The following is a 27,762-nucleotide window of genomic DNA, read 5'->3' as shown; positions in this document are numbered from 1 at the left end:
AGCCTTATTAAAAGGAGTCGAAGCCAGAGTCTTTGTTGAAAGTAATGCCAGCACCCTGTTCCTGTTGACTCAAAGATTATCTCACTCCTTATTCATTAGCAGTGTCAGAGGTGTCCTACTGAAAAGATTTCCCCACCTGCTAACAAACAGCAGGTGCAGCCCCTGCCTGGGAACACAAAGGCAAGTTGCCGGTACCATGGCACGGCTTTCCAGCTCTCCTGGCTGGTGCACATCCGCGCCTGTCTCTTCCACACCTCGTTCTATGGAGTGGAGCCACTAAGCCAAACTCTTCCCTGGTTTTTCATTAGCTGCAAACTTTTGGGTTTTCTATTACTGCCGTTTTGAATATATGCCCATAAACACCTAGAACCGTACGAAGCAGTATTCTTCTGGAGGGTCATAGTAAGGGATTCCCAGTATGTCTTTATGCACTTGAGCTCTGAATTTTTTTAAAACACATGAAAAATGTCTTTTCAAATACTTTTAAGGGAACTGGATGATTCCAGTTTGGATTGCAATGAGAAACAAGGATTAAATTCAGATTGGGTAAAGTACAATGAAATAAAATAGTACTTATTAAAGTCCTTTGATTTTAATTTTTTAGTCTATGGTATAGAATCTGTCTTGAATAATAAATGAAAGTCATTGCCTTTTCAAAACTGTAGAAGACTATATCTTAACTACAGAAAAAAATCTAGAAAACTATATCTTAACCTTCTTTAAGGTTAAGATATGTCTCTATCCAGTTCCTACAGTAAAGATATATTCATCTTAGAAACAAACATCTTGGCGTCATATTAAACTGTTCTCTTTAGAACATGTTTATTGCATACTTAAGTTACAATGAAATGTTTGTTGGCAAAACCAGTTAAAATCTACGTTGCTATTGCCTTAGTTATGGACAGACATCTTTTATCAAAACAAAAATAATTTTTCTTAAAGCAGGGAGTTGAAATAATTGACTGAAGTACTTCTAGATAATCAGTACAGTTAATGCATTCAATTTAATACAGTTACATTTTTCACCCATATCATCATTATTTCCTGTATTAATCAGACAGCTATCATCCCCATGTCCCCTTCTCCTAGTGTACTTGGTTTCTTTCTGCTTCAGCTGGATGGTTGGTGGGTTATGGGATAGATATGCTGCAGGGGAGGGAGCATGTTCAGGATTCTTCCAGTGTGAAGCTGAACAAGACTGTAATTCAGAGGTTGATCTTTGCCTTCTTCTCTGCTTGGATCTCAGGCTGTTCCTCACTGTCTCTGTTCTCTTACTTCAGATAATCCAGCCCCTCTTAGAACTTGATCAGAATCGCAGCAAGTTGAAGTTGTACATTGGACATCTGACAGCCCTCTGCCATGACCGTGACCCCCTGATTCTGCGTGGACTCACCCCACCTGCTTCCTACCACCTGGATGATGACCGGGCAGCCTGGGAGAAAGAGCTGCAGAAGATGACCCAGGAGCAGGTGAGCTTGTGGTCTGAAGCTCTGAACAAGGGCCTGAACTGTTGATGTGGTTCTTACTGATGTGCCACACCAAAACATTGGGAAACCATTCTGTAAGTGCTGAAAACAGGTAGCAAAGGTCTACTCTTCATCTGACAGAAGGAGTTGGTAATTTTTTGAATCATTGCCATTTAATATTTATTATGGAATTTTATCTGTTCTTTTATCAGTATTTGAGGCCCTGCATCTATACACTCATGGGAAATCAAACTGCGAGATACCACTTTTGCCATGTTTTACCCATTAACAAATCTTAGCTGCCCTTTATAAATTAATGTAGCCATAAGGATCTTAAATCTTTTTTAATTACACTAATAATTTATATTTTAATTGGCACATTTTTATGTAAATATATACAATGTCCTTACCTTCTGTTACAGTATGTTCTGCCAATAATTTTTTTCTGCTTACCACCTTACCTGGGTACCTAAATTGAGATTTGCACCCAGTGTTCTAGATGCAGTACACCCATGCTTATACACACACACACACAAAGTGATTTCATAAGTCCAACAGTGTATTTCCAGGAGTTTTGGCATACAGAATTAAAAGGGCTTAATAACAGCTTATCTGATGAAGTCTCTACAGAGACTGTCAATCTAGCTATAATTCAACTACTGAAATAACCTTCCTTTCTCCCAGCTCTGGTGATGTCTTTCCTTCCTTAATCCCTTCACTGGCAGCTTTTATCTCGTTTTCATACAATAATTCATCATTCCCTACAACCCTTTTTTCTCATTCATTCCTATTTCTCTTTTCAACTTTTTAATTTTATTCCCATATTACAGAATGCTTTTTTTTTTTTTTTTTAGTTAAACTAATATAAGGAACTTGTACCAGAAATAAATTTATTAATTTTGTCTTTTTGACCCTGACTTTGGATTATAATGCCAATTCTTTCACTAAATTAGTCACTTTCTTATGTCTATTCCAAACTCTATCTAGTATGCACACAAACTAGTATAAGGCCTATGTAGTTAAAAGTGGATTTGCGGGTCAGTGAACACTATCTTGAGCCTATCCTGAATAATTCAGCTCTGGTTTTCTTCTTGTGTGATGTTTAAGTTCATTTCCTTGCACTTTAAACTCAAGGCCGAATTTTGGGCCAAAAATTGGAAAGAACAGCTCAGCAGCCAAATTACAGGAAGACAACAGAAGCATGTCTAACAACTCAGAAAGAAAAGCAGACTGCTGGAGATAAATGCACCTGTAACAGGGCCTAGATGGTACAGGACAGTTGATCTCTGTCTTTGTAGGTGTCTCCACACATGTATTTGATTCAGCGTGTGCTGTGTGCCTCACTTAATATCTACATTTACCTCTATAGGCCTGATACATGCCTTTTCCCTGCAGAGACTGCCAGGCCCTACTCACCCAGAGTCAGCGTTTTATTTACTTCTTGAGTTCTGTAATCGCTGATACAGGATTGAAAGTTTTTCAGTATAACGCCTGCCATCCTCATACATTAAAGAGGTACAGCTCCTACATTAGAGATCAAAACACAAGGCATACCATTTTGAACCGCCTTGTCTGTCAAATTGGGATGAAGCATCGGATGTCAAAACCTGTAGCACGTACGGGAGGTTTCTCTGAAAACAAAGGAGAAGGCTGGATGTGGGCAAACTTTGGATATCCCTGAAATAAATTGACTAGTCAGTTATAGCTGTGATGGTCTTTGAATATAATCAGGATCTGTGGGGATAGGTGGTATCTTCTATTTGCTCAGGAGAGCGTAGTTAAAGAAAATAGAAAAGGCTTTCCTTGGCAAGTTCTTCTGAGTAGACGGTCAGCCCAAAACAGCATCTGCTTTTTCCAGTTCTGTGTACTGGTCTAATAAAAGATAATACTTCTCACTCAAACTTTGCTAGTCTATTAGCAACATTTATGGGTTACACAGTAAAGAAAGCACTTAAGTATAAATTGTAAGAAAAAGAATTATCTAAGTTGTTCTGGAGAAGAGAAAAATGTATTTTTCTACCCTCTCCCATTATTGTCTTAATTCTGCATAGTTATCGCCACAGTTGTTTAAAATTACTACTCCATTTGTGATTCCCATGAGTAACTAACATCTGCTAAAATAAAATGCAGCAGTCTCTTCTGCTTTCCCATACTCACTTAGATTGTATTTAACAAGCTTCTGTTGAAAAATACAAACTAATGAATATATTTCGATTTACAAAGCACATTTTTCATTTAAGTCATGGAGCTTTTCTGCAGAATTTCCTTTGTGTTTAAAGTATTCCCATGCGGGGTGGGAATCAGTTCTCCAGATTCGCAGGAGCCCATCACAGAATACCCATTTTGTATCTTTGGAATTTTAATGAGTTTTGTGAATTACTTCAAATACAGTGCCTTAAATTCACTCCTGTCCCTTCTAATATGATCTTCGGTAGATAATGCTTCACAAGCCGCAGTGGGAAAAAAATAATCCTCTTGAATGTTAAGAAGTGCTAACATGATTAGGGAAGATACATTTAACTGAACACCAATAATACTTAAGAATGATGCCAACATATCCACTTCTCACCAATAAGATTATTTAGTTAGTTTGGGGGTTTTTTTATGAATAGTTGAGAAATCATTTCCATACTGCTGCCTTTTGAGCTGTGATTTCCCACTGTGGCAACTACTGTTGGCGAAGGTTTGTCCTGCTGTGTTTCATGATAGCCACGATACCCTGCACGCCCCTCACCTGCTGGGGAGGCTCAGGTACAAACAGTAAGAGGTTTATGTGGCTTCTTCTGGTAGGTAAAACTAGTATATGAAGTAGATGTAAGCATTTCACTCTTCCAGCACATCCACAGAAACTAATGTATAAGTCATCGTCAGAAAAGCATCTGCCAGCATCAACACTGTGGTTCTAAGGGGAATTTGTTGCCACATAAATAATTTTGTGGACTCTTAAAGTTTGACTGATAATTGGTACCTCTCACATATATTAGTTTCTTTATGCTACCATTAAGTTCAGCTATATTCCATAGTGACTTCGACTGATTTTAATCAAAATGTGAGGCCAAGATGCTATAACATTCTTTGTTGGCATTTTATCAAAGACATTTTGCAAAGCTGACTTACTGTACTAAAATTTGGGTCCATTTGTAATGAAGGCTTGAAGCCAGTACTTTGAGTATACGTTATCTCAAAATCTAGTCTAAACTAGTATACTAGACTAAGTTGTGGACAATAAAGAATCTACAGTGCTTAGAACCATGTCATTAAGTTATTCATGTGGTGGGAAATATTCCTGTGAGTCAGTTCTGACCCAATGTCCCCAAAGAAGTTAACCAGCACTGTTTCTGGAACTGTCCTCCTTCAACCCATTCTGTGTCCTGTTCAATTCTTCTTATTAAAAAACTGAAGTTACCTGAAGGAAGGAAGAATGTTCCAGGTCTCAACACTGAGAAATAAAAATTCCATTCATTCATTATAAATGATTGCATTATCCTAGCAAATTTTATTAAATGCAATATTTTTTTCCACTTTATCCTAAATGTATCATTATGTTAATATTCTTGGGCTCTGTAGACATGCTGCTACATTTCACATTTCAGATGGTTGCCTTAAGTGAGGGATTTTATTTCTATATGAAAGGAAATGACACTAAGAACCTAATGACATGGTCCTCATTTTTATTTATACTCAAGTTTTCATTTTTCTCTTATCTTTACAAAAGGAAAGAATGGAGTAGAAACAGAAACTTGCTGAAAATCATCATTTAAATATGTTGCTAGTGGCATGTTGCACTGTGGTTAGAAGGCAGTAGTGCAAAAAAGTAAAAAGAGACAACCAAAGAGAGCAACCAGATGTTAGTAGTAGGCAACAGTGTTTGTTCCATTAATAGCTTGAGCAGTGTTATAAATTTTTCTTATTGCTTGCAGAACCTCATATTATGGAGAGCTTTGTATTTTCAATAGGTCCTACAGTTGTTCTGAAAAAAAATACTTCTTCCAACAGAAGAGGACCTATCCTATTAAAATAATTTTCTTAACCCAGAGAGGAGGAGGCATTTTGCTCCCTGCCATCCGTTGCTCTTTCCAGCCATGTCTGACATGTCCTGGCTTCATCTGGGCTGCTGGGGGTCCTGCCTGTTTCTGCTGGCCCCCAGGCACCATTTTTTTCCTGTACAACCTGTTCCTCTTTCCCAGAGGTGTTTCCAGCAGCATTTGCGTTGTGACCCGGGCAGTTGTGTTTCCATGAGATACTCTCTCAGAGGACGCCTGCTATGGGAGCTTGTCTCACCCCACTGCTGACAGGGCGTTGCACCTATGACTGCTTCAGCTGTGAATTACAGAGGTGCTTTTGAAAAATCTTTATGCTCACGGAAGAGCCTTTGTAGTGAAGAAAGGTTGTCTTCCCTCTCCCTGTGTACCAGCCTCAGCCAAAGCACGGACCATCTAGGAATTCCTACTCACTAATCCTCTCCCAAGAAATCAGGAAAGTCTCTTCTGCTCAGGTGGTCAAAGCAGAGGAAAGAAAAAGGTGATAATGTCACTTCACTGTATCAGTCACAACCTGCTGTATCAGCTAAATAGTCATGGCTTGGTTCCAAGGAGCATAATTTACATTGCACCTAATTCACATTTCACTCTCAGCAAAGTTAATGTTAAGCTTTTCGTACGAAAGAACACCAGACCACATGTATGTAGCTTTCAAATTCCACTTTAAAATTGCATGTATGCTTGCTGGAGTTTGAAACTATTAAAGTCACATTTTGATTTGTTATACAAATAATATTGTAAGTGGGATTAACTTTACTCTAAATTACAAATAGCTATTTTATAAACATCCTGTATACTTTGTTCAGATTTCATTTGTGGTCTTACTTCTGTATCATCTATGAGAAATTACTCAACTTATTTAGTTTCTGTAAAGAAATTACTCTGCCATGTTTTACATTTAGTCATTCTAAATTACTCTATTACTTCAGAGTTTACCCTGTCTTTCTTCTCTGACTGCTCTTCCATTAGCTTGTTATCTTCCCCACCTGATTTATGTCATTTATTTTTAATTTGTAATCTTACAGGAATGCATAATGTATTTTAAAGTTAAACAGCCCACTTCTGGTCTCTGTTAGAAATTAGAAGTAATAATTGCAACAATTTATATCCTTCTTTGTGTGCAAATGTATTTCCTGAGTTTAGTCGAGAAAGTAATGGGTATAGGAACTCTCTGAAATCATTACATTTTATAGTATTTTAAGCTTTTATATTAAATTAATGTTTCGGGTGAGGATGAGAATTTGGGATCAGTGTCATAGTTCTTAAATACTGGGTGAACTCACAAACATTATCCAAAAGTTGACCATATCCATAATACCATAACATTATCCATTTTTATTTGTGTGTCAAATCAATCATTTTAATTAAAATATATATTATCAATCAGTAGCATTAACTATTCCTAACTTGAGATATAGAGGGAAAACCACTGCTTTCACGACATGGTCAAGTGTTTTGTGTGTGTGTGTGTGTGTGTGTGTGTGTGTGTGTGTGTGTGTGTGTGGTGTGTCTAAAATTTACCGTGGTCTCATTTCAAGCAGTTCCTACAAGTAGATGGTGTACCAGCCTGAGCTACTACCTTATTTTTTCAAAGGCAGCTCACCTGTCAGTATGTTCAGCTATTAGTAACAAGTTCTGATACTCTGTGCCTTGCTTGGACACCATGGTCCCTGTGGAAGGTTTCTGCAGCATCTCCTGGTGTGGGCTGCTGCTATGGATTCTGCTCGGCTGCAGATTCTTGGCTGCAGATTGGATTCTGCAGGGGCCTCTGTGGGCACCCTTCCTGGGTAAAAGGAACCACATGCAGGAGCAGCTGGGTCCTCTCTTGGCTTGTCGGGCTCACTGGATTGTATGGACCAAAATATTCCACAGAAATTCCTTTCTTGGAATATCTGTCAGAAATTTCAGCACTAACAGAATGCTCCATGACTCTGTAATGAGCTTCCTCTGAAAGAGAAATAAGTAGCGTGGAATAGTAGAAAGGGCTCCAGCTGTGGTCACGAAATAATTGGATGCATATAACTTCATCGTTTCATTCAAATATTTCTTGCTTTGTACTTTCTTCTCTGTTTTGCACTGTGCAGGTACAAAATCATAACTGCCCGCCAACCGTCTGTCCTAACAGTTAAAAAGTTTTTCAAAAATTTGACATCTAGGACATAGAGAGATTTAATATTTGCCTTGTAGAGAGGTGAATTTTCCCTGTGTTTATGACTATCAGGTACTGCCTTGACTAAACAGGCAGAATCCCCATGGGGACACGGAGGCCTAATTCATCAGCAGAATCAGCGCGGGGCAAGGTACAGGCCCAGCGTGAAGGGTGCATCACAGGGTGGTTCTGGCAGCACCTAGCAATCTGGCTTCAAGAGAGTAAACTGACACCTCAGGTAACGCATTGCAACTGAAACAAGGAGAAGTAGCCACCTAACTCTCTTTCACAGTCCCCTTAACAGCCAGAATCGGGAGTTGTTACGGGTTAGGGTTGTGGGGTTTGCCTACCTTGTGCATGCTGATGTCGGCGGGGCCTGGCCCTAGCAGATAGCCCTGTGGTACAGGCAATAATTGTTATTTATTCTACTCAGCCACAGTATAACACCTTTCTGTACACTGTAGCAGCATTAATTCTCAGTGTGTAACATACACCAGAATTTACATGAGCATAAAATTGTCCTCTGTGAAATGACTGCTGCTGTTGCTGCAGGATGCACATATTACCGGCAAGTGCAGGATTTGCAGGAAAACTTCTCTAGTCAAATGCAAAATATAACTTACTGGCATTTATTTTATTCCTACTTCCAACATATATAATTTTGTAATTCATTCATTACCAAGGAAATAATAGTATTTCTGCTCTTCACAAAGCTTAGAAATGCTCAGGAATGCAGGATAAATCCCATGTGCAAAGTTATTTTAAATATATGGTGCAAAAGCCCCCAACAAATTTTTTCGGGGTTTTTTGTCAAAATGGGTTGTAAAATCTATACATATGTATTTAAATATATTTAAAATGTATTTTTAAGGTTTACATGATTTTAAAAGACAAGACAGAATGTTTAATGTGAAATCTTACTTTAAATTTTAAATGCATGTATTTTAAATATTTTTTAAAAGGTAACATAAAAACAAAATTTCGAGATAGAGCATAAGGGTCTACATAAAAAGTTTCTTTTTTTTTTCTTTTTTTTTTTTTTTTAAGTTTGGCAGACTGGGATTTCCATATCCCTGATCCTTTCTTTTGGCCCTTTTATAGGTCTATAGTTAGAGAAATAAAGGTTTGTATTGTAATTGTCTTTCAGTACTTCAAACATACACATTTAAACTGGTTCATCTGGGAAGATGCGAAAGCTCTTGACCATTTGCCTGAGATACAGTGTATTTTAACTTATTTTGAGAGAAAACAAAGGTTAAGATTAAATCAGTTGAATATTTTTTTTATGCTTATTTCTGTTACTTTAAGCTCTAAATGTATTTTTCAGACTATCCATAGCCTGATCCAGAAACACCTAAACTTTGGAGAAACATAATTCCAGATCCCGGTATTGTAGCCTTATAGAAGTCATGCAGTTAACTTCCTTTTTGTGCCTCTCTACGAGCTGCTCATATTCTGTATTCAGTTTTACTGTCCACAGCCTGAGATGAGATAGCACTTTATTTTTGTTTGCCTTTTTATATCAGTGTTTTTGTGGAATTGTTAATGAGAGGAAAATAACACTTTGGGGAGTAAGCCTCCTCCATAAAAATAAATTTTAAAGGCTCTTGGCTTAATGTTGCCTTGTTTACATTACAGGATAAGGAAAGGCTGCAGAGCAGCACCCCAATTCACCTAGTGTGCATAAAAAAAGTAGCATCCTATTTCTTACCTATGAAATTATTTCACCACTGAATGTCAATTAATCTTTAAATAAATACTGGAATATCTTGGACCAGAGAAGCACAATGCAAGCTAAATTCATGGTGAATTGTTTGGTATTTTTTTCATTGATGGAGTTTAACTATAAGTTTCCATTCCCCTGAGATGCTGAAGGTCCTTTCTGTTCTTCTATCCAAAGATAAATGCTGTGAAGCACTTCTGGGGTCCTTGCTATCCTTTTCTTTCTGAGCTGTCTTTTTCACTTGTCACCAACTGGGCAAACATATCTGGCCTTGCCTTCACTTTTTTGGTCATTTCTATAAGGCAAGTGTATGAATCTCCTCATATCCTCAGCTGAAAATGCCAACAAAAAAGGACTATTAACACTCCTTTATGTTCATAGAAAAATGGCATGGGGAAGATAACCCCATTGCATTTGCATTCACAAGAAGAAAATCTAGGAAACCAGGAGCAGAATTGATAGTAATACTTTTAGGGAAACTTCCCTAAAATTTGGACTGACGAACATCTAGGTGAATCAAGTTACCCCATGGAGAAGTGGATGTGTTCCTCATTAAGGTCTGAACGAGGAGTGACGTATGCTGCTCACAGCTGTTTCTGAAAGGAATGACGTAAATGGAGATGACATACATGATACAGAAATGCTGCAACCAGCCACATAGTCAATTAAGATGTCTTTGTTTAAGTAGAAGTCACATTATTAAACCTAGATGTTCTGAAGCTAGCAAACTCAATGCAAGGCTATCATTGCTACTATTTTCAAAGATGTTTCATCACAGACATCTGCCAGCCAGCTGTGCAGACTTTCTGTCTACGCTAATTTGCAAAGTATTATTGCTGGCCTTCAGCATTCAGAGCCATCTCCTTTTGGGCTCTTGATGGTCAAAACCTTATTTCTTGGAAATATTTTCTACATCTGGTTAAGTGGGGTACTTTTGTTTGATTGCATTTGATTTATTTCCATTTTGGATGGGCTTATATTGTTGGGTTTACCTTGATTTTATAGGGAGTCTTATAAATACAAAAATGCTGACTAGTACAGCAAGAAACTGAGACATCACTGACTTTGCAGTACTGCTCCGCTGAAGGCAACATCCGGCAGGATTCTCCCTTCTCCACCAACCTCCTTTCCATTTCGAAGGTTAATCTCTTGGAGATACTTTTTAATTTGATTATCTAATTGCTTTGTCCTTTCCTGGGGCTTCACCTGGAGGATTTGGCTGGGGCACCCGGAGGAGGGATGCTGCTGGATGGGCAGGTGGTGGTGCAGGACCCGCAGGGAGCCAGCCCCCGCTTTCCCTGCTAACAGTGCCCTCTCCTGGCTCCCCTCCTGTGGACCGAGAGCCGGGGCCCCTTGCAGGAACCAGATGAAGAAAAGGAGAATTACATCCTTGGCTTCTTCTCCCGTTACTTGCTGTCTCTCCCGACCCCCCACGACCTCCCACCCTTCTGATGAACAGCACCGTGAAATCTTTGCGCTGGCCCGAGAAGCCAAGGCAGCCCTGTCTCAGGGTTCGACATTCAAACCAACCCCGTGAATCTACCAGCAGCTAGCCAGTTTGCAGGCTGCTGTGACTGGGGCCGCCTGAATCGCTGGGGTTTCACCGGGCTGAGCAACCTGAGACTCGGAGATAGTCCCTGCAACCTGGTCTCCTGGCTTTTAATATTCAGCACTGCTCCTCACTGCCGGTGCTGACTCTTTCAATCCTGCTTGCTGCCTAGACCTCTCCTAGGCTTACCCATCCATTGCAAGTTTCTGACTAATAACTCTGCCAGGCTGTTGGAACCAGGCAAATCGCCTATCCACAGCGTGCCATTTCTGAGCCGTTATGGGTTACTGCTGAATTCCCCCCCTTTTCCCCCGAGAGCCCTTACAGAGCCTGGAGTGCTCCCCTCCCTCTCGTTTTCCCCACTTCCCCGGCTCATGTCACTCGGCAGAGCAGGATCAGGTTGCTTTTGCATTGTGATTCTTGGCATGAGCCCCTCTCGGTTTTGTATAGCTGTTCTGCGAGTACAGCAGCCAGTAGGAACAAAGCACATAAGAACACATTAAACTAACATTCAGCACGCAAAGCCCAAATAATTTAGTATATGCTACCCTGCCTAGTAAAGGGAATAGTGTAGCAGGCTTACCCTTTTAATTTCCTTTCTCTCACTTTTGTCTATAGAAGTCTATACCATAACTTCCTTAAAAAGCATTTATGTTTATTCTATAGTCATTCTTAGGCTGTTTGTTTTTACTCAGTATTTCTTGTAGTAACAATCTCCAGTGCTTTGCTCGATACCATCACTAAACAGAGATGTATTGTTGTATCTGATTAGAATTTTAATTGTAGAAATATAACCTTTCCCACTGCATTGTGCTCTTACAGTGGTAAAATGATCCCTGTTGTCCTGCTGCCTGTCAGTTCTCTTTTTCAAACCTACAACAAGCAGTGTTACAGAAGTACAAAATATAGATCAAGAAATGTGTGTACTGATGACCAGTTACCCTTCAGGGATGTAAAATTCCAATTTTACATTCTTTCCATGTCATGTATTAACACAGTAGAGTTCCAATAAACATATTAATCACTTAGGAATAAGAAATGTTACAGGACTGACAGATAATATTAGAAAAAAATAATTAAAAGAAGGTTCAAATGTAGATAAACTAGTTGCTGCAGCTGCTCAAAATGACAAAGAACTGTGCATGCAGAAGCTTAAAATAAACTTTAGAATCCATCTAAGTGTGTGTACCTGCTACAAATATGCTTGTCTTATATTCATAGGGAATATACTTTATTAGAAGAAAATCACATCACTGAAAAAACAGAAGAGTTTTTTGTATATATAGTATATGAAAGAGCTATCTGCTTGAAAGCTTATCCAATCTATCTGTATCATCTGTTCTAGTAAGCAGTGCTGCTTCTCCTTGTTCTGTTAGATCCTTAGATCACTGTGAGTACAGTAATCCCTAAAATGCTTGCACAAATTACAGCCTTACTCAGGACTCTGCACAATTCACAGGCTAGCATGGACTTTATCAATTGCTGAGCAGATAAACAGGTTACTGAAGGCAGATGTTTCCTGCTCTTCATTAAGACTTTGTGGGCCCCTAATTTTGGCAATGGCATTAAGCTCGAAGCTAAAAGCTGTGTTCGCATATACTCCGATATGTTGTGTGGTGTGGTTTGTAACACTGTTGGAAAAACAATTTATAGACTGTAGACACAGTGAATAAGATAAAGTTTTGAAGTTCCATGTCTCATTCTGAGCCAGTTACACTAATCTGAACAACGAGTGATCAAACAGGAAATGCAGAGTTGGTAAACAAAAATCGTGTATGTTCCACCACAACTGTGTATAGTCATCTTATGACTGAGTTAGGAAACACTGTCTCTGGAAATTATTAATGCCACAGAAAAAAATAGAATTCTGGTTAAATCTGAGTGTATCATTTATAAATATGTAACATTCCTATTGATTTCATATAGGAAATAATTCTGAGGTAATGACCTATGAAACATCCTGTTGTTCATGAGTATAAGTCAAACTATTTAAAATAATGTATTAGCAAAATGCTGTATTGCTTTCAGAAAAACACAGTACAGAGAAAGTTTTTCTAATATTAATCGTAGAATAATTTATTCAGGAGTAGTTAAGCCAGTTAGTTTTCCCATGGACATGGCCTTAACTGGGAAGGTCACCAGCCTGGTCCTGTAGAATGAAAAAAGTGAATCAAAGAGAGGGGAGAGCATTTGGTTTCTGGTGAGGGAGTTACCAAAGGAAGATGCCAATCCTGGAAGTGCCCAGCACGTTACACTTCTGCTAGTTCCCTTTCTAAAAGTGGTGGTTTAGCTTAGAGCTAAGCCTGCTGGGCAGGTCTCGTTATGCAGTGAGCACGTTTAACAACAGAGAATGACCATGCCTCTGTGTGTTTCTTGCAGCTTCATGACGAGTTAGAGAAGGGCGAGAAGGAAAGTGCAGAGCTGCAGGAGTTTGCCAACGCCATCTTACAGCAGATAGCAGATCACTGCCCTGACATCCTGGAGCAAGTCGTCAATGCACTTGAGGAGTCGTCATGACCTTGGCCATTAGCCCCACCGGAGCAGCACACCAGTGGCCAAGCCCAGTCAGTCCAAGGAGCCATGAGAGTGGAGAGGAGTATGAAAGACAGAAAATGGAATAGAAACTTTTGGTGCACCTTTTACAAAGAAAACAAAAGCAAAAAAGCCCTCTGAACACTACATGCTCTCTAGGTTCTTTCAGTCTATGATTAATCAGTCATGTTTGCATTCATCTTCTCACTGACTTTCTGCTTTAGAATCTGATTCTCCATTGACTTTGTTGATGGTGACTTTTGGATGCAGCTTAGCAGAGCTCTTCCGAGTCTGCTGAGCAAGGAAGAGGGGATCCACTGAACACAAGCAGCTCTAGTTCTCCGTGAGGTTGCAGAAGGGTAGCCTTTGCCTTTCATTCATTTATTGCTTTTTTTTCTTTCTTTATTTTTTCCTTTTTTTTTTTTTTTTTTTTTTTTTTCATAAAAGCTGAAAGCCTGGATTTCATAGTGCTAAAACCAAACTTGGGTGTGCTCTGATAATGGCTCATGACTGGCCAGCATCAGCTAGCTAGCTCAGGTCTCACTGCCTGTCTCAGTGTTTCTTATGTTCTTAAATAACAGAGAGAGGAGAGGAAAGGAAAGTTTCCCTATCTGTTCCTGTTAGTCACTTCATCAAGAAGCTGGGAAACAAGGTAGGCATACTGGTACTTTCTGTTTACTTAACTTTGATTTTTATTGTTCACTGATCTGACTCTGAAGTGCTGAGTGGGGCATTTCTTCAGGTAACTGTTTCATCTGTTGATTTCTTGGGGTTTTTAGATGAGGTTTCTCTGTGTCTCCTAAGTTCTTTTTTTTATAGAGAGCTCTCTCCCTTCAAGCAGGTGTGGTCAACAGGTCAGGTCCCAAATTTAACTTGTACAGTTTGTTCATTGCCAGTTTTTCAGGCCATAGCTTTGTGAACACTAGCTGCCATCAGAATAGTCTTAGGCATTTTGTAAATGTTAAAAGTATAATTTTAAAGCTACCTTTGGTAAATCAGTAACATAGTTCTTACTATAATTATAATTTAATTTATTTCACTTTAGCCGAGGTTGATGAGGAATGTTCAGAGCAATAACCCATTCTTATAAAGAGGAGCATCTCTGCTGAAGTTGGCACCCAGCTGAGTAGAAAGTTATAAAATCACAGCTTTAGTTAAACCAGTGTAATTCTTATATGTATGTGAGAGACCTTAGTCTCGTTCCCATCCATCTTTGACACTCATTAAAGCCCCTGCTGATAGGTAATATGACCTGAAATAGTAGGTTGGTTTGTCATTGTGGTAGCAAGTCAGAATCTTACTTTATGAGTAGGACTTGGGTGTTCATTCTTGGACTATGCATTAATGGGGAGACATGTTTTTTCCTGCTACCGGTGGTTATGTGTGTCTGGGGGCATCTGCAGGACGGAACCCTTTAACACATCCCCATGTACTCCTTAAAGGAGTTATTCCCCTTTAGCTTTCTCATGTTACTTAAGAGAACAAGGGGAGGGCAAATGGAGACCAAATATCTACACAGCAGTGGAAGAAATCTTGGTTTTCTAGTCACTAGCTTATTGTGGATCCTCTCAGTAAACCTCTCATTCAGAGCCTGTAGTTTAATTCCATATGACTTGATACATTTTGAGCTTAATCACTAAACTGTTGCGCTAAGGAAAATGTTCCAAGCCCTTTCAGAAAAACTACGTTTCTTATGTCTTTCAAATCCACAGCACAGCTCCCCTGTAGGTTTTTTACACCTTATTTTTATCTTTAGAAATGACCGATTGCTTCCAATAGAAAGGAGATTGGCAAAAGTTTGAGTAAGGGACAACGTACTGTCTCTTCGTTTCAAACAAGCACTGAAATTTAGGGAAAACTGAAACCTTGCATACCTGTAGACTCTATTGAAAACTAACTGATTTAAAATAAATCACATCCCAATTCATTCTACTGTAATGATTCAGCAGAAGGAACTGTATCCATAACCATGGCGTCCACTAGGAAGAAATACGTAAGTCTCCAAAGAGGTGATTCACACCTTTTCCATGTTTTGAACTGCCAGTGCTTTGCAAAGCAGGAAATGTAGCTTTAGTTCTTGCTGTAGTAGCAGCCTGTGTCTGAAGCTTTTTTTGTCGTGGATGAGGAGAGCAGTGGGAACCTGAATGTGTGCAAGGGGGGAACACCGGAAGGCGTGTAGACAGTGACTGTACATACCACTGAGCCGTGCCTCATCCCAGAACCACCCCTTTGGTCCCATTATTTGAGTCAGCACGTTTCGATAGGAGCTGTTGTTTTGAAATCTTCCCTCTTGCTTTTTCTTCATCACCCCTAATTACTCACTCAAGGAATTTAATGCTGCCTGTAAAAGCATCAGAGCCATCAGCCTAACATCATCGTGCCACCGCCACCACTCCTGACTATCTCATTAACTTATATGGTCAAATCTCCAGCTGCCCTGGTTCCCTGCTGTAAAACAATCCCTCCTCTGTGAGAAGCTGTGGAATTTCCCTTATCGATGGTTCAAATGGCTCCTGCTTGTAAACCTCTTACTGAGATGTTCCTTGATAGCGTTTCTGCTGCAGGCAGGGGCAGGGGGAGGCGACGGGGACAAGGGGTGCTTCACCTCAGGCTGTCATTTCAATTCCCATGGTTTACAGCGTGGCCCACACATGGCAGGAAAGCGCTGGTTCTTCTGCAGCTTTTACTCAGCCTGTGGCTGCGTTTCCAGAGTTGAAAGTGTCCCAGCCAGAGGCACCGTGCTGTCACGACAGCGCGTGCAGAATCCATGCGTCAGCAGCCAGGTGAATCTCACTGTTTACACATCTCCCGGCCTCTTCCTTGAGAGGATTTGTCAAGCCCGGCTGGTTTTCACACTGGCCATTTGGTCTTTTATCTCCCAGCCACACACCTGCTGTTCCTCCCATCTGGATTGCTGGGCCTTTGCAATTTTTCTCGTTAACCGCTGTTATCTTCTAGGCCTTCTAGGCTTTCCCATCTTAAACATCAATCTCAGACCTCAGTAAAGTGCTTTTGGGGAGAGCAGATCTCATTTAGGAACATACTTGATCCGACTTGATCTCCATTGAACTATTCCAGGTAATCTCTCTGATCCTGCGTCAATAGAGATCTTGTCATGGGGAATAGCTTGAGGAACTATGTGATGTGGGAGGTGCTGCTGGCCACGATTTAATGCTGAATGTGACCAGTGAAATCATTTTATTTTTGCTCATTCGGAGTGCTGCACCGTTGGCCTTAGGGTAACGAAAGGATTTTGTTACCGTAATCCATCACAAAGTTGTATATCAGGCACATGACAGAAGGGCCATATGTGCACACATACTGCAGTGCTCATCCAGTTGCCTAACCCATCACTGCTCTTTTAAAATCTCATACCCAAGTGTCAGCAGCCAGGCAGATGCAGACAGTTTCCTAGCACAGCAGTCCTGCAACGCAGCAGCTCTAGGAAATCAGGGGCCCTTCCCAGGGAGCCTGGGGAAACTTGCTTTTTCTACTCCTGTTGAATGAAGTTCCATTTGCTACAGGAGCTGTGAAGGTTTTAATTGCTTTAATGTTGTTTTTTTTTTTTTTTTTTTTTTCTTTCAAGCTGTCATTTGTAGAGAAATTGAGAAATGTAAGGACTTAAGGAGCTGTCTGTAGAAAATTAAATGAGTCATTTTAGCTGAGTTTGGGCTAAAAAATAACTCAAACCTGAAGCCCATATACAGTGTAAAAGCTGACACCCCAACCATGCTTGTTCATGGTATCCACGAGTCCAAGTACGTATTTTCCTCTGAATCCAGCCTCATGCAAAACACTAAAAGGACATTACAACACTAGAATTGCAGGGTGAGGACATGAGCACTGTTTGCAGTTGGAAGAAGAATTGCCTGGCGTGCTCCCAAATGAAGCTCTAAGCTTCTAGTATTCTCTCATTTTGACTGCCTTTAACCAGCTTTCCCTCTGGAAAATGCCAAACCCTCTTTGGAGTATCTGATTTTTGCCAAGTCCGAAGGACGGAAGGTGAAGGTCTGACATGATGCACGAAACTGTGTGTGCCATTTCTGGTTGCACAGCTGGAATATCCCTTCTCTAGCAAATTTTCTGGTACTTTGGGGCTCTCGGTATTTTGCACAAGGGAGCATTAATGTCATAAATCTTGTAGACATGACCCTGTTTTGTGAACCAAAGGGGCACCTCTTTTCATTTGCCCTGTAATTCCCACTCATTCTGCTGCTAGTGCTCAATTTGTTGGGAAATTTCTACATCTGATAAAGGTTGACAGGGTTGAGTCCCCACTCCTGTACTAATTGCCAATCGCTGAAGGGGTCTTTGCAAAGTATGTAGAGAGTCACGCACTGCTACCATTTTAAAGCAAAAATTTCATGATGTAACGCCTGTATTCCTCAAATGACTGCGATGAAATGCAAAAGGGAAACAGTACAAGCAAGGCACCTGATATTTAAAGGAAGCGTCGGCTCAGCTCGATGCCTGCACTGAAAGAGGGAACCGGTGAGGACGCGGAAGGCTGCGGATAACTAACACTGCCCCAGCGAAGCCGGCAGGGTGGGAGGGTCGGGCACGGGGCGTCGCGGGGCATCGCGCCTGGTAAGGCCACTCTGCCAACCCGTCCTGTCAGTGTGGCGAGGAAAAGGAGTGTCGGGGGGGGGGGTTTTAACCTAAATAATATTTTTAATTGTTTTTTCCACATAAATGGAAGGAACCTTACGCAACCGCAGGCAGATCCTTCTGAACAAAATGGCTGTGTCCGCTGACTATTTTTAAAAAAAAAAAAAAAAAAAAAAAAAAAAAAGAAAAACTGTTTCAAAACTTTTTAGTGTCAAAAGCTTAAACACAGAAATCCTGACTTTTTCCAGTGTGTGTGGTGAGTGCTGTAAACCTGTCATCAGTATCTCTCCTGACTTTTTCAGGGGTGTTTTTTCCTGTTTTGTTTTCTGCTTGTCGATATTGTCTGTGTGGTCCTAAGGCTGGGGCAGTTACCAACAATGTGTGTCTGTTGTCGGATTAAAAAAAGATAGTAGTAGAACTGAAAAAGATGTGTTTTAAAAAATATATAAAAATAAATTTCATCAAAAGGAATTCAAGTAAAGAAACAACAAAGCCATGACTCCTCCTCTCGGGATTGTACGGAAAAGGATTTGTGGGCTTATAATTATAACCAGTTGCCTTTCACAGGCTTTTGAGGTCCAAGGCAGCTTGGCCTCTTAGGAAATGTTACAAACCCTGTATAAATTCCTGCTTTCCCAGGTTTGTACTATACACATGTAGTACAGAAATGGGCAGAATGAAACAGTATTTTGGAAATCAATCTTCTGGTAATGGTTATCAACACCAGGTGTCCCTTAAGGTAGGAACCGCTGATATAAACGGGCCAAATGCTTTGGCCAAATTTTCCCTGTCTTCTCAGTTGCACTCGTCGATACCAGGGACCCGTGCAAGCGCAGATCACCTGGCGTGTCCATTATCAGAGTTGCATTTTTTTGTGTCCAGCATCGGTCACAGAGCCGCAGCGCGTTATGGTACAGGCGGGGACTAGCAGCCGCCTTCTGCTGCGGTTCCATCAAAGACTTGCACTGCTTGAAAGGAACAATGTGAGTTTAAACTGGCACATTACTCTAAACAAAAAGACCCACGCAAATCGCTTTACCTATGAGACTAGGTAAAGAATTTCATTAAATGATTTCTTTTTTTAATATCAGACTTACTGTATGCTGTTTGTCCGCATTTTGCACTTCTAGTTTGGATCTTGAAAATCAAGTGAATCAGTTTTGGTTTTAAATAGATGTTTCCACTTTAGGTTCTCAGTGCTTTGGTGGGGCTTTTTGCTCAAAACACTGTTTTTCCATTTGGAAACTGGCAAAAATAGCTCTATCAGTCACGTGTACTCTTATTTGTTACAAAATGTGGTTATCTAAAAGCCAAATTTGACACCAGATTTTACGAGTTCCTTTAATCTACCAAATCTTCCCAGCTCTCCGTGGACATGGCCAAGTCTCTGTCCTCCCTGCCTGCCCAGGGGCAGCCGCATTTGGCCCTCACTGACACGCTCGTAACAGTATATCTGGGGAGGCTTTAGTGGCAGATGCCTTCATCTGATCAGATGCTGAAGGAGGACGAATCAAATGGGACCATGAACAGGGGAATAATTTCTGTGCTAGCCCAACATGCTGCTCCAAGCCCACTAAAACAGTATATTGCCGTTTCCCTCCAAGTCAGTAAATGAGGAGAGCCACACACCAGGTTCACAAATCATTTATGGGGTTAAAAAAATAAAATCTGTGGGATGCTCCATCCACTCCAGACACAGATCCCTCGTTTGCTTTGGAAGAGACGTGTTGCACTTTAGCGGAGGGGGAGACAGGCTTTGGGGATGGGATCTAGTGTACTTGAATTCCTTTTTGAAATAACAGCGGCGGGAGACATTGATGTCTGTGATGCAAGTGCGCACGCTGCCTTCAACTTGTATGTGTTTTATTGCTGGAGTCATGTTACTGACAGGATAATGAAATTGCAAAGAAAATGTGTTATATTCAACTTTGCCTTGATAATATAAACACTTTGTTCATTTTTTTTTTTTTCTTCTTTTTTTATTCACAGACTAAGTTCATCGGGAAATTATAAAATTATTTAAAAATTCTGTGCCGTGTCTTCATTTCGGTGTGCCTTGCTCGGTGCCCTCCCCTGCGTGCCGGGGATCGGAGGGCAGGTAGGAGGGCTGGGCGGCGGCATGGCAGTTCCCCAGGACCAGGCTGGAGGTCCCTTTTGTTGCCCACCCGCCCCACTGGAACAACCCTACTGGGGGTCTGGGCGGCACCACGTGCCTGGCAACACTCGTTGGGGTACGTGGTGCTGCCTGCAAGGCGAAGGTGAGGGGCTGTCAGCCGCAGGAGTGTCCCGGTTACCCCGGGGCCCCACCGGTCAGGTAAGTGGAGATACAACAACTGTGTTTAGTCAGCTGTTTCCTTTGTCTCCCTCGTGCCTGTTTTCCGAGGAAAGGTGACTAAACCGTTGCTAACGAGTGACCGAATCCCAGACGTGCGTCCGGCATTGAGTCAGTGTGAGGGACACGGCCTGTGGAGTAATGCACCTGGAAGGGCTCGCTGCGCAAAGGCCGGCGAGACTGTCCTGCAGAGCGTGTTCCTGGTGAGACCCAGGCACGGGTCCCGTCCCCACGGGAGGAGCGCAGAGTCACCATTCCGTGGTGCCAGACGAGCCATGGCCCCTGCAACGCTGAGGAAATGGGCTCTACCCAGCACCCAGTCTTCAGCTGCATTTTGAGGACATGGGAAATTGCCTGAGTAATGTCACTAAAATCTCATTTTTCTGCTGGTTTTAACTGTTCTGAAGAGAATAGCATTGCAACACTGGGTCCCACTGGTAGAACAATGTCCATGTTAAACACACTCCACCAGATTCTCCGCAGCTATCCTGAAGCCCTGGCAGAATAGACCTCCCCAATGGACCCTTTTTGACCACTTTCTGAGTCTCTCCATTTCTTTCTCCTTTTGTCTAGCTGTGCAGCTGATTCTTCTCTGGGCTTTCTTGCTGGCCTTGCCCCTTCTGCTTTCTGCAGATTTATCTTTTCAAGAGGCTCTTAAGATCCTGACTCGCTGTTTCCATACAAGTGACTTCACGTGTGACAGGAACAGGCGTCCTGATCTCAGCGCCTGGACGTTCCCCTCCCTCTGCTAATTGGGTTTCAATCACTTGGGCTTCAGTCAGGCACATAAAGCAATGTGTGGAAAAACAGATACATGGGGATTAAGGGTCTCGGGAGCTTTGAAAGGAAGAGTCCATCGGCCTTTTGGTTCCCAGTCTGTTTTATGTTCGCTTGAGCGTCTTTGGCTGAGAAGAGGATTCGTGATTCCCGTCAGGCCAGGGTGTGCCTGGCTTTTGCAAGCGCAGATCAGCTGAATGAAACCACATGCCACATGAATTTTAACCAAATACTGTACAACATGGTATTGGTCAGTCTGAAAGCGGTACAAATGCCAGTTTTAAATGGCTCGTCCTTACGTAAGAAGAGGGCAAGTGAAAGGCAAGAGTCGCAGGCACCGCCAGCAGGAGAGCACATCTGCAGGGAGAGCAGCACATCTGCAGGGAGAGCAGCACATCTGCAGGGAGAGCAGCACATCTGCAGGCAGAGCCGAGCCGAGCCGAGCCGAGCCGCCGCAGCCCACGCCGGCTCTGGCTGCTCGGTGCGTTGCACCGCCGTATCCCCGCAGGCTGACTCATATTTTGGATGGCCCATAACAATAACACTGTTCCCACTACAAAGCGAAGATGCCAAATCCCATTTTGTGCGTTATCAGGTTACGTTTTATGCATTGTGCAGTAAAACACAAAAGCATCTGAGTAAAATTGTCTGTGCTGACTGCTGTTACTGTGACACAGAACAGGCAAGGCAGCAGTGGAAACAGGGAATGGGCAGCCCTGGGATCAAACACAAGTTTAAAACGTTTTCCTTTGCACATGTAACAAAGATAGGTTCGTAGGGGTGTGCAGGCACCTGTGTCACCCAGGCTCCTGATTAAACATGGGCCTTCTGCAGTATTCTAGCCAGGATGACTTTGTAAAACCTGCTTTTCTAAATTACACCGGTCAGGGCAACTTTGCTGAAACCACATCAGCAATCCACTGGGAAGAGCAGCATATTTAGGAGCTCCTATTGGCAACAGGATCTGCTGCCCAGATGCCTTCTGCTTATGTGGACTGATGCTATAGTCAGGCATCAGCTGTACCAGGCAGGATTACCCAAAACAGCAATTACAAACAAATTGCCTAAGCTAATGAAGTGATCTGCATATGACTAGTGAACTTTAGACTGGGACTTTGAGATACAAGCCACTCTTCTCTCTGGGCTTCAGGATGTTTAAAAATCTTGGGCAAATGGCCAAAGTCCTCTTTTTTTACTGTCTTTAAAACCCCTCAAACTCAAGAGGGGGCATGTGCCCTGGAAAACTAAATGTATTGTAACTGTAATAAAACTGTTTGTGAGCAGTTTTTTTGCTTATCAAACAGAGCCATACATCTTATGATGTAGACTTTACTTCTGAATATACTGATGATATATTATAAAACGTAAGCAGAACAGCTGAGACCAGCTTGGGTGTAGCCATGGGGTTACAGCAAGTGATTCTCTGGGTGTGGGCTTTAAGTCCAGCTGGTTTTAAGTACATGATCAGTAGCTTTTCCCAATAGTTACAATTGCAAACATTAAAACTGTTCTAGATGAATGATTAAGAAGGTAAATATTTAGGCCCAGGTTCTGCAGCCCATTTGTGTGAAGGTGTCACTTATTTCAGCGGGAATACAGCTCCAGGAATGTCTACGGATGCAAACCTCATGACCAGGCAAGTTAAGAAACATTTGATTTCTTTACATCTTGGGAAAAAGGATGGATTGCTGCTGTAGCTCAAAACCCCTCCTAGGAGGATTTTTATTCAGCTTGAGTAAACCCTTCATTTTCTGTAAGGGCACACCATTTTGGGGAACCACAAGTCTTGGAATGTATATGAATGCTCTTAAACTCTCAATGCATAGAAACCGTTTTTAGCTTTAAACAGTATATCATCTTGTAGCCCAATGTACTGAAGTGCATGTGTGCATATATTTCTGTGTGTCTGTGCCCATCTGTGTGATAATATATAAATATATACAGCTGCATGCTGAAAACCATGTTTCAAGAATACTAAGCTTGCAATGCCAAAGGTCTGGAAATTAGACAATCTACATGACTTCATGCCCAATGGGTCCATGATGCAATTTTCAGTGATGTATTTATGTAACTATTTTTTTGCCGGACCTTTCCTTCATTAAGTGTGCAAGATGAATTGATTTCTTCAAATCAGTAATTGCATAAACCCTAGCACTGCTGCTATTCATGCTTCTTCTAAGACCACCAATTCTCTGCTGCAAGCCTCTCATTACTTTGATTCTGTAAATTGTCCCTCACGTTAGTGACTGCTTAGACATCAAGAGGGCTGCTCCTATAAAGAAGGAATTGTCTCAAAGTCCTTCCATATTTTTCAAGGGACACGAGCTCATATCTGCTCTAATGTGACTCTAAAATGAACCAAATCCTGACATTTGGGAAGACCCGGACTTCAAATTCCACAGCCCACGAGTGCCCTAAGCAGGGGATTTTTTTCTACCACAGCATGCGTGTACATCATCCACATCCAGAGCTAAATTTGTGTTCTTCTCTTCTATGTGTACACGTGTTCCTTTGTTTAGATCAGCAAGAAAAATCTTGTTATTCCAGGGATATGTACATCAAGCACCCATTTCGATGCTTGGCTCTGTTTAGCTTTGCAAATATAAAAATATAATCCAGTTCCCTTTAACCGCACACTTGCATTTCCCCAAACCCTCAGTTTGTTTCTGTGCTCCTCCCCTTCTCTTCACAGAGGTCTGACCCTTCTCTACAAAACATCTGCCAAGGGTGCTTAAGGCCTCAGAGCACCCACTATTCAGCGCTGCTTTTGGGCCGGCCCCCACTTCTGCCTTCACACCTACACCCAACAGAGGCACGTCCCCATGCGACGCATCTCTGCGCTTTCATTGCCCCCGCTTATTTCTGTGGGATTTCATGATTGAAATCTTCATCTAGCAAAGAAGGCGTCTGTATCTTCAGACACGCAGCTGGACGTTAACTATGATCAGACACCATACACAGCAAAGACTGCGTGAGGCTTGTTGGGGAGTCAAAGGCTTAGAGGGAGACATTAAAATGGAGGCAGCGATGTGCTTCCTCTCTTCTTCCTTATTGTCTACAAAACACATTGACTTTCCCAGCCAGGTCATTCTTGGCAGCAGCACAAGTCTCCCATAAAGTCTTGTACAAAATATTTGAGGCTCTATCTGACATCTAGAGTGATTGACGTATCACAGAAGGGGCACGTGTTTGCAGATGCTCGTAGGCTGCAGTTGCTAAGAACTACAAGATGCTACATCAGATATTTAATGACTTGGAGGACTTGTGCTATACATGCACATGGGATTTAAAGAATGAGTGCAAAGTGCAGAAGGAGGTAAGTTTGATTTATGCATCTCGGGTTTTTGGTCCCCGTATGACTTCAATCAGCAGTTCATGCCATTTTTCTATGAATTAATTAATTTAGCATTAATAGTTACTACGAATATTTTGGTGGTAGTAGCCATTAAAATTTGAGAAAGTGAAGGGTGCAATTATTAAGGGTATTTTGAAGGGTTGCCACTTTTGCTGATACCCTTCTTTGCTGTTAAGTAGCATATTTTGTCTTCAGGTATGTTTTCCCAATCCAAGTGGTAACTGTAAGGTTGTTTTCAGAAGGAGCGGGGGCTCAGCAGCAGCCAGGGCTGGAGCTGCTGGGGAGCTCCACAGGCCCATGGCACCCGCCAAAGCCAAGGAAGCTCAGGTGTTTGTAGGAAAGATGCTTTATGCATCGCTTACCGCAGAAAAGATCAAACATGCAAGTACAATAAAACCGTCACTTTACCTGGCCCAGGCAGCTCACAGCCTGAGTGTTATCAGCTGTTGCTTGATATTAAATGTTAAACCCTCTCAGAGACACTTTCGGCCAAAGCAGAAAGCACCATGATTTTTACAAGACACCGTAAAAACTGCCCTTATTTCTCCTCCTAGGAAACATGGCTTTGTGTTAGGTTACTGTGGGTGGGGATCAATGTAAAGTTCTGGCCAAAGAGAGCAGTTGGCAGCTGCCTTTGCCTGTGCTGTTCAGGGCACACCCAGCACAGGCTGGGCTTGCTAAAAGGCCGATGTTCAGTAGGAGACGGGAGCTAGATCGCTTGGTTCTCCTGCAGTACCAGAAATGGGCGTCTTCATTGCTGCTTTTTCACCTGAACTGATGCAGAGGTAAAAAACCAGCAATACGGAGTGGCTTTTTCTGTATAGTTTTGACTCTACTGAGGAGTTTATTTGGGGGAGTAATCTCTCATGGATAAATCCAGCAGAATGATGCTTGTACAGGATATCCTCTTTTCTCTTTTTTTTAAAAACAAACAAACAAACAATCAAACAAACAAACATCATTTTTTAGCAGAATGCAGCTGAAGTGGTAACAAAGATATTAAAGGGTTTGTGCAGAGCTTGGCTCTGTTCCCAAGATGTCCTCTTTACTGTGCCTGGCGTGACTGGTGAATACTCACGTTTTTACAGACTCTCAGGGCTCCAAGGATGTAAAATGAACCAGGATAAGTGGGAATTCATGCTGGTATCTTGATTGTCTGCATAAGAGGAGGCCCTATAACCGCGGATTGTATGGAAAACCAAGAATCTCCACTGAGGATGATATATGACCATAGTAAGGTCTTTCTGCTACTCAGCGAGGAAGGAGAGGACAATGGTAGCTGGCAGCTGCTGTTTCAGCTGACATACTTGACTTAGATTTGTGCTGGGCTAAGAGCATGCATACTGCCAATTGCTAAAGCTCAGCTAACTTGCAGCAATTTGTTAACCAGTAGTAACTCGATGGCTTGCATTGTCTCTTCTAGACGACAAACTAGCAAAATGCCTTAAGGCAACAGCACCAAATTTTTCAATACTGTCAGCTTTCTGTGTGTCTCAGAAAGCAGCACCCATTTTTCTTATCTTTATTTTTTTAATTCAAAACTGTTAAACACGAGGGGTTTTCTGGTTACTTTACATGGCCTGCAAAGTTATCTGATGGGTGTGACAAATGGATGAACCGCTGCCCCGGAGCACAGAGTGCTTCTGGTCCTTCAATAGGGGAAGGTAGGAACTAAGTTGCTCAATCCACTCAGGCTTCTGCAAACTCCTTTGAGACCATTTCAAATCACACAATAGGTCTCTATTCTTCCTACCCAAATGACATGATAAATGTGAAATGCTGTTCTGAGCACAGATACCACAAATTCTTTCCTCTTGGTGTGTTTAGGCCAGCATTCAAAATCCTCCATCACCATGAAGACATTGCACACCATGAATTCCACTTCCTACCAGTGCCCTCTGAGGGGTCCTCTCCTCTTAGTCTAGCAGCAACACAACACCTTGAAACCAGAATGGATCTCTTGCCAGACCAAGGGCAGAAGAGGTACAGCAGGCTGGAGGGATCCCAAGGAAACAGCAGAACCAGGATTTGTCAGCAAAATATAACACAAACTCACAGCTTCCATTGGGAATCCATGTCCACAGTCACCCCGGGGTGGCAGGGAGGGATTGATGTCTTCAAATACCCACTCTCTGTTTGTAACCCACAGTTTTCATGGACCCGAGGAGGGTTTTGGCCGCTCACCCAGCCCATGAGCCCGGTGTGCTGGGGAGAGGCAGCAGCTGCCGGCTTCGCAGCGAGCCGCAGGAACGAGCACTTTGCCAAACGGTGGATGTTGGAGATGCAGCGCACCTAATGCAACATCCATCCTTACAATGTCCCCCCCAGCAGCCCACGTTAGGTGCAATGACTTGAAGGTGGCAGTGAAAGGCTGCTCCTCGCCCTTATGGTTGGAGGCTTTAATTTGATCCCGTTGTTACGAAGTGATGACTCTTGAAAACAAGAGCGGTAACACAATTATTTATGCTCATCTGTCAAAAGAGTAGATCAAAGCTATCTATAAAGCTGCAGACAAATATCACCAGGGATGACCCAGAGGCTTCCTTTGTGTGAAGTGACAGACTGGAGCATGACTTCATTGGGAAACCAGTCCTAGATCCATACGGCAAAGTCACGCAGCCTAACGCTGACCCAGAGCGTTCCTCCGCGTTTGCTTACAGCCGAGCACTGACAGGGGTTAGAGACGATGACGCCAACTTTCCCTGTTTTTGTTTTTCTGGTAAGAGACCTTATTCAGCACAACAGTATCGCGTATGCTCATCGTTGCGTGTGCAATCTTAAGATGATATCTCGGCAAGTTCAGACGCGATGTTGGCCCTTGGGTTGTGTCGCTGCGGGGTGTGTTGCAGCCTGGCGCTGTGCAGCAAGAGTGTCGTGGATCATTTGGGAACCTCTGTGGACGTGTGAGGAGTCAGTGGCACAGCAGCCCAGCTTAGAGACAAACCTCCCTGTCATCTGGGAGTCTCGAAGCACATCCTCACCATAGTGCTGACACCATTAACTACTAACATCTCGACAAGGAAGAGCCAAGGAAATGTAAGAAAAGGGAGAGAGAAAATCAACCAGAGATGCTGTTGAAGGCCAGCTGCCTGCTTGCCTTCAGTAGAGCTCTGTCAGCACGTACCAGCTGAGGTTCAGGCCTCTAGGACTGCTAATGCCTAGGGGTTTAGCTGCCGTGTGCTTGGGAGGGTTACTGTAACTCACTAACAGTGAATGCTGTGGTCACTCCTA

General features: G+C 42.2%; 1 protein-coding gene across 13 annotated transcripts in view; it reads left to right on the top strand.

Moving 5' to 3' along the window:
• ERC1 (ELKS/RAB6-interacting/CAST family member 1) overlaps positions 1 to 20,093 on the top strand; it is a 300,191-nt gene extending 280,098 nt beyond the window's left edge. For 9 of the 13 annotated variants that reach the window (XM_042795217.1, XM_042795216.1, XM_042795215.1 and 6 more), the window contains 2 exons: positions 1,281 to 1,469; positions 13,307 to 20,093. In XM_042795217.1, the coding sequence (XP_042651151.1) occupies positions 1,281 to 1,469; positions 13,307 to 13,444 (327 nt within the window). In that variant the 3' untranslated portion in view covers positions 13,445 to 20,093. Of the gene's footprint in view, positions 1 to 1,280; positions 1,470 to 13,306 lie in introns of those variants that run through there. The other 4 variants (XM_042795223.1, XM_042795221.1, XM_042795222.1 and 1 more) reach the window with 1 other exon arrangement.
• The last annotated feature ends 7,669 nt before the right edge of the window (positions 20,094 to 27,762 follow it).

The sequence above is a fragment of the Tyto alba genome, unplaced genomic scaffold (assembly GCF_018691265.1).
Source record: "Tyto alba isolate M040663 unplaced genomic scaffold, T.alba_DEE_v4.0 Super-Scaffold_21, whole genome shotgun sequence".
In the NCBI taxonomy this organism is placed as follows: domain Eukaryota; kingdom Metazoa; phylum Chordata; class Aves; order Strigiformes; family Tytonidae; genus Tyto; species Tyto alba.
The sequence above is the reverse complement of the archived record's forward strand: the minus strand, read 5'-3'. Positions and strand labels throughout refer to the sequence as shown.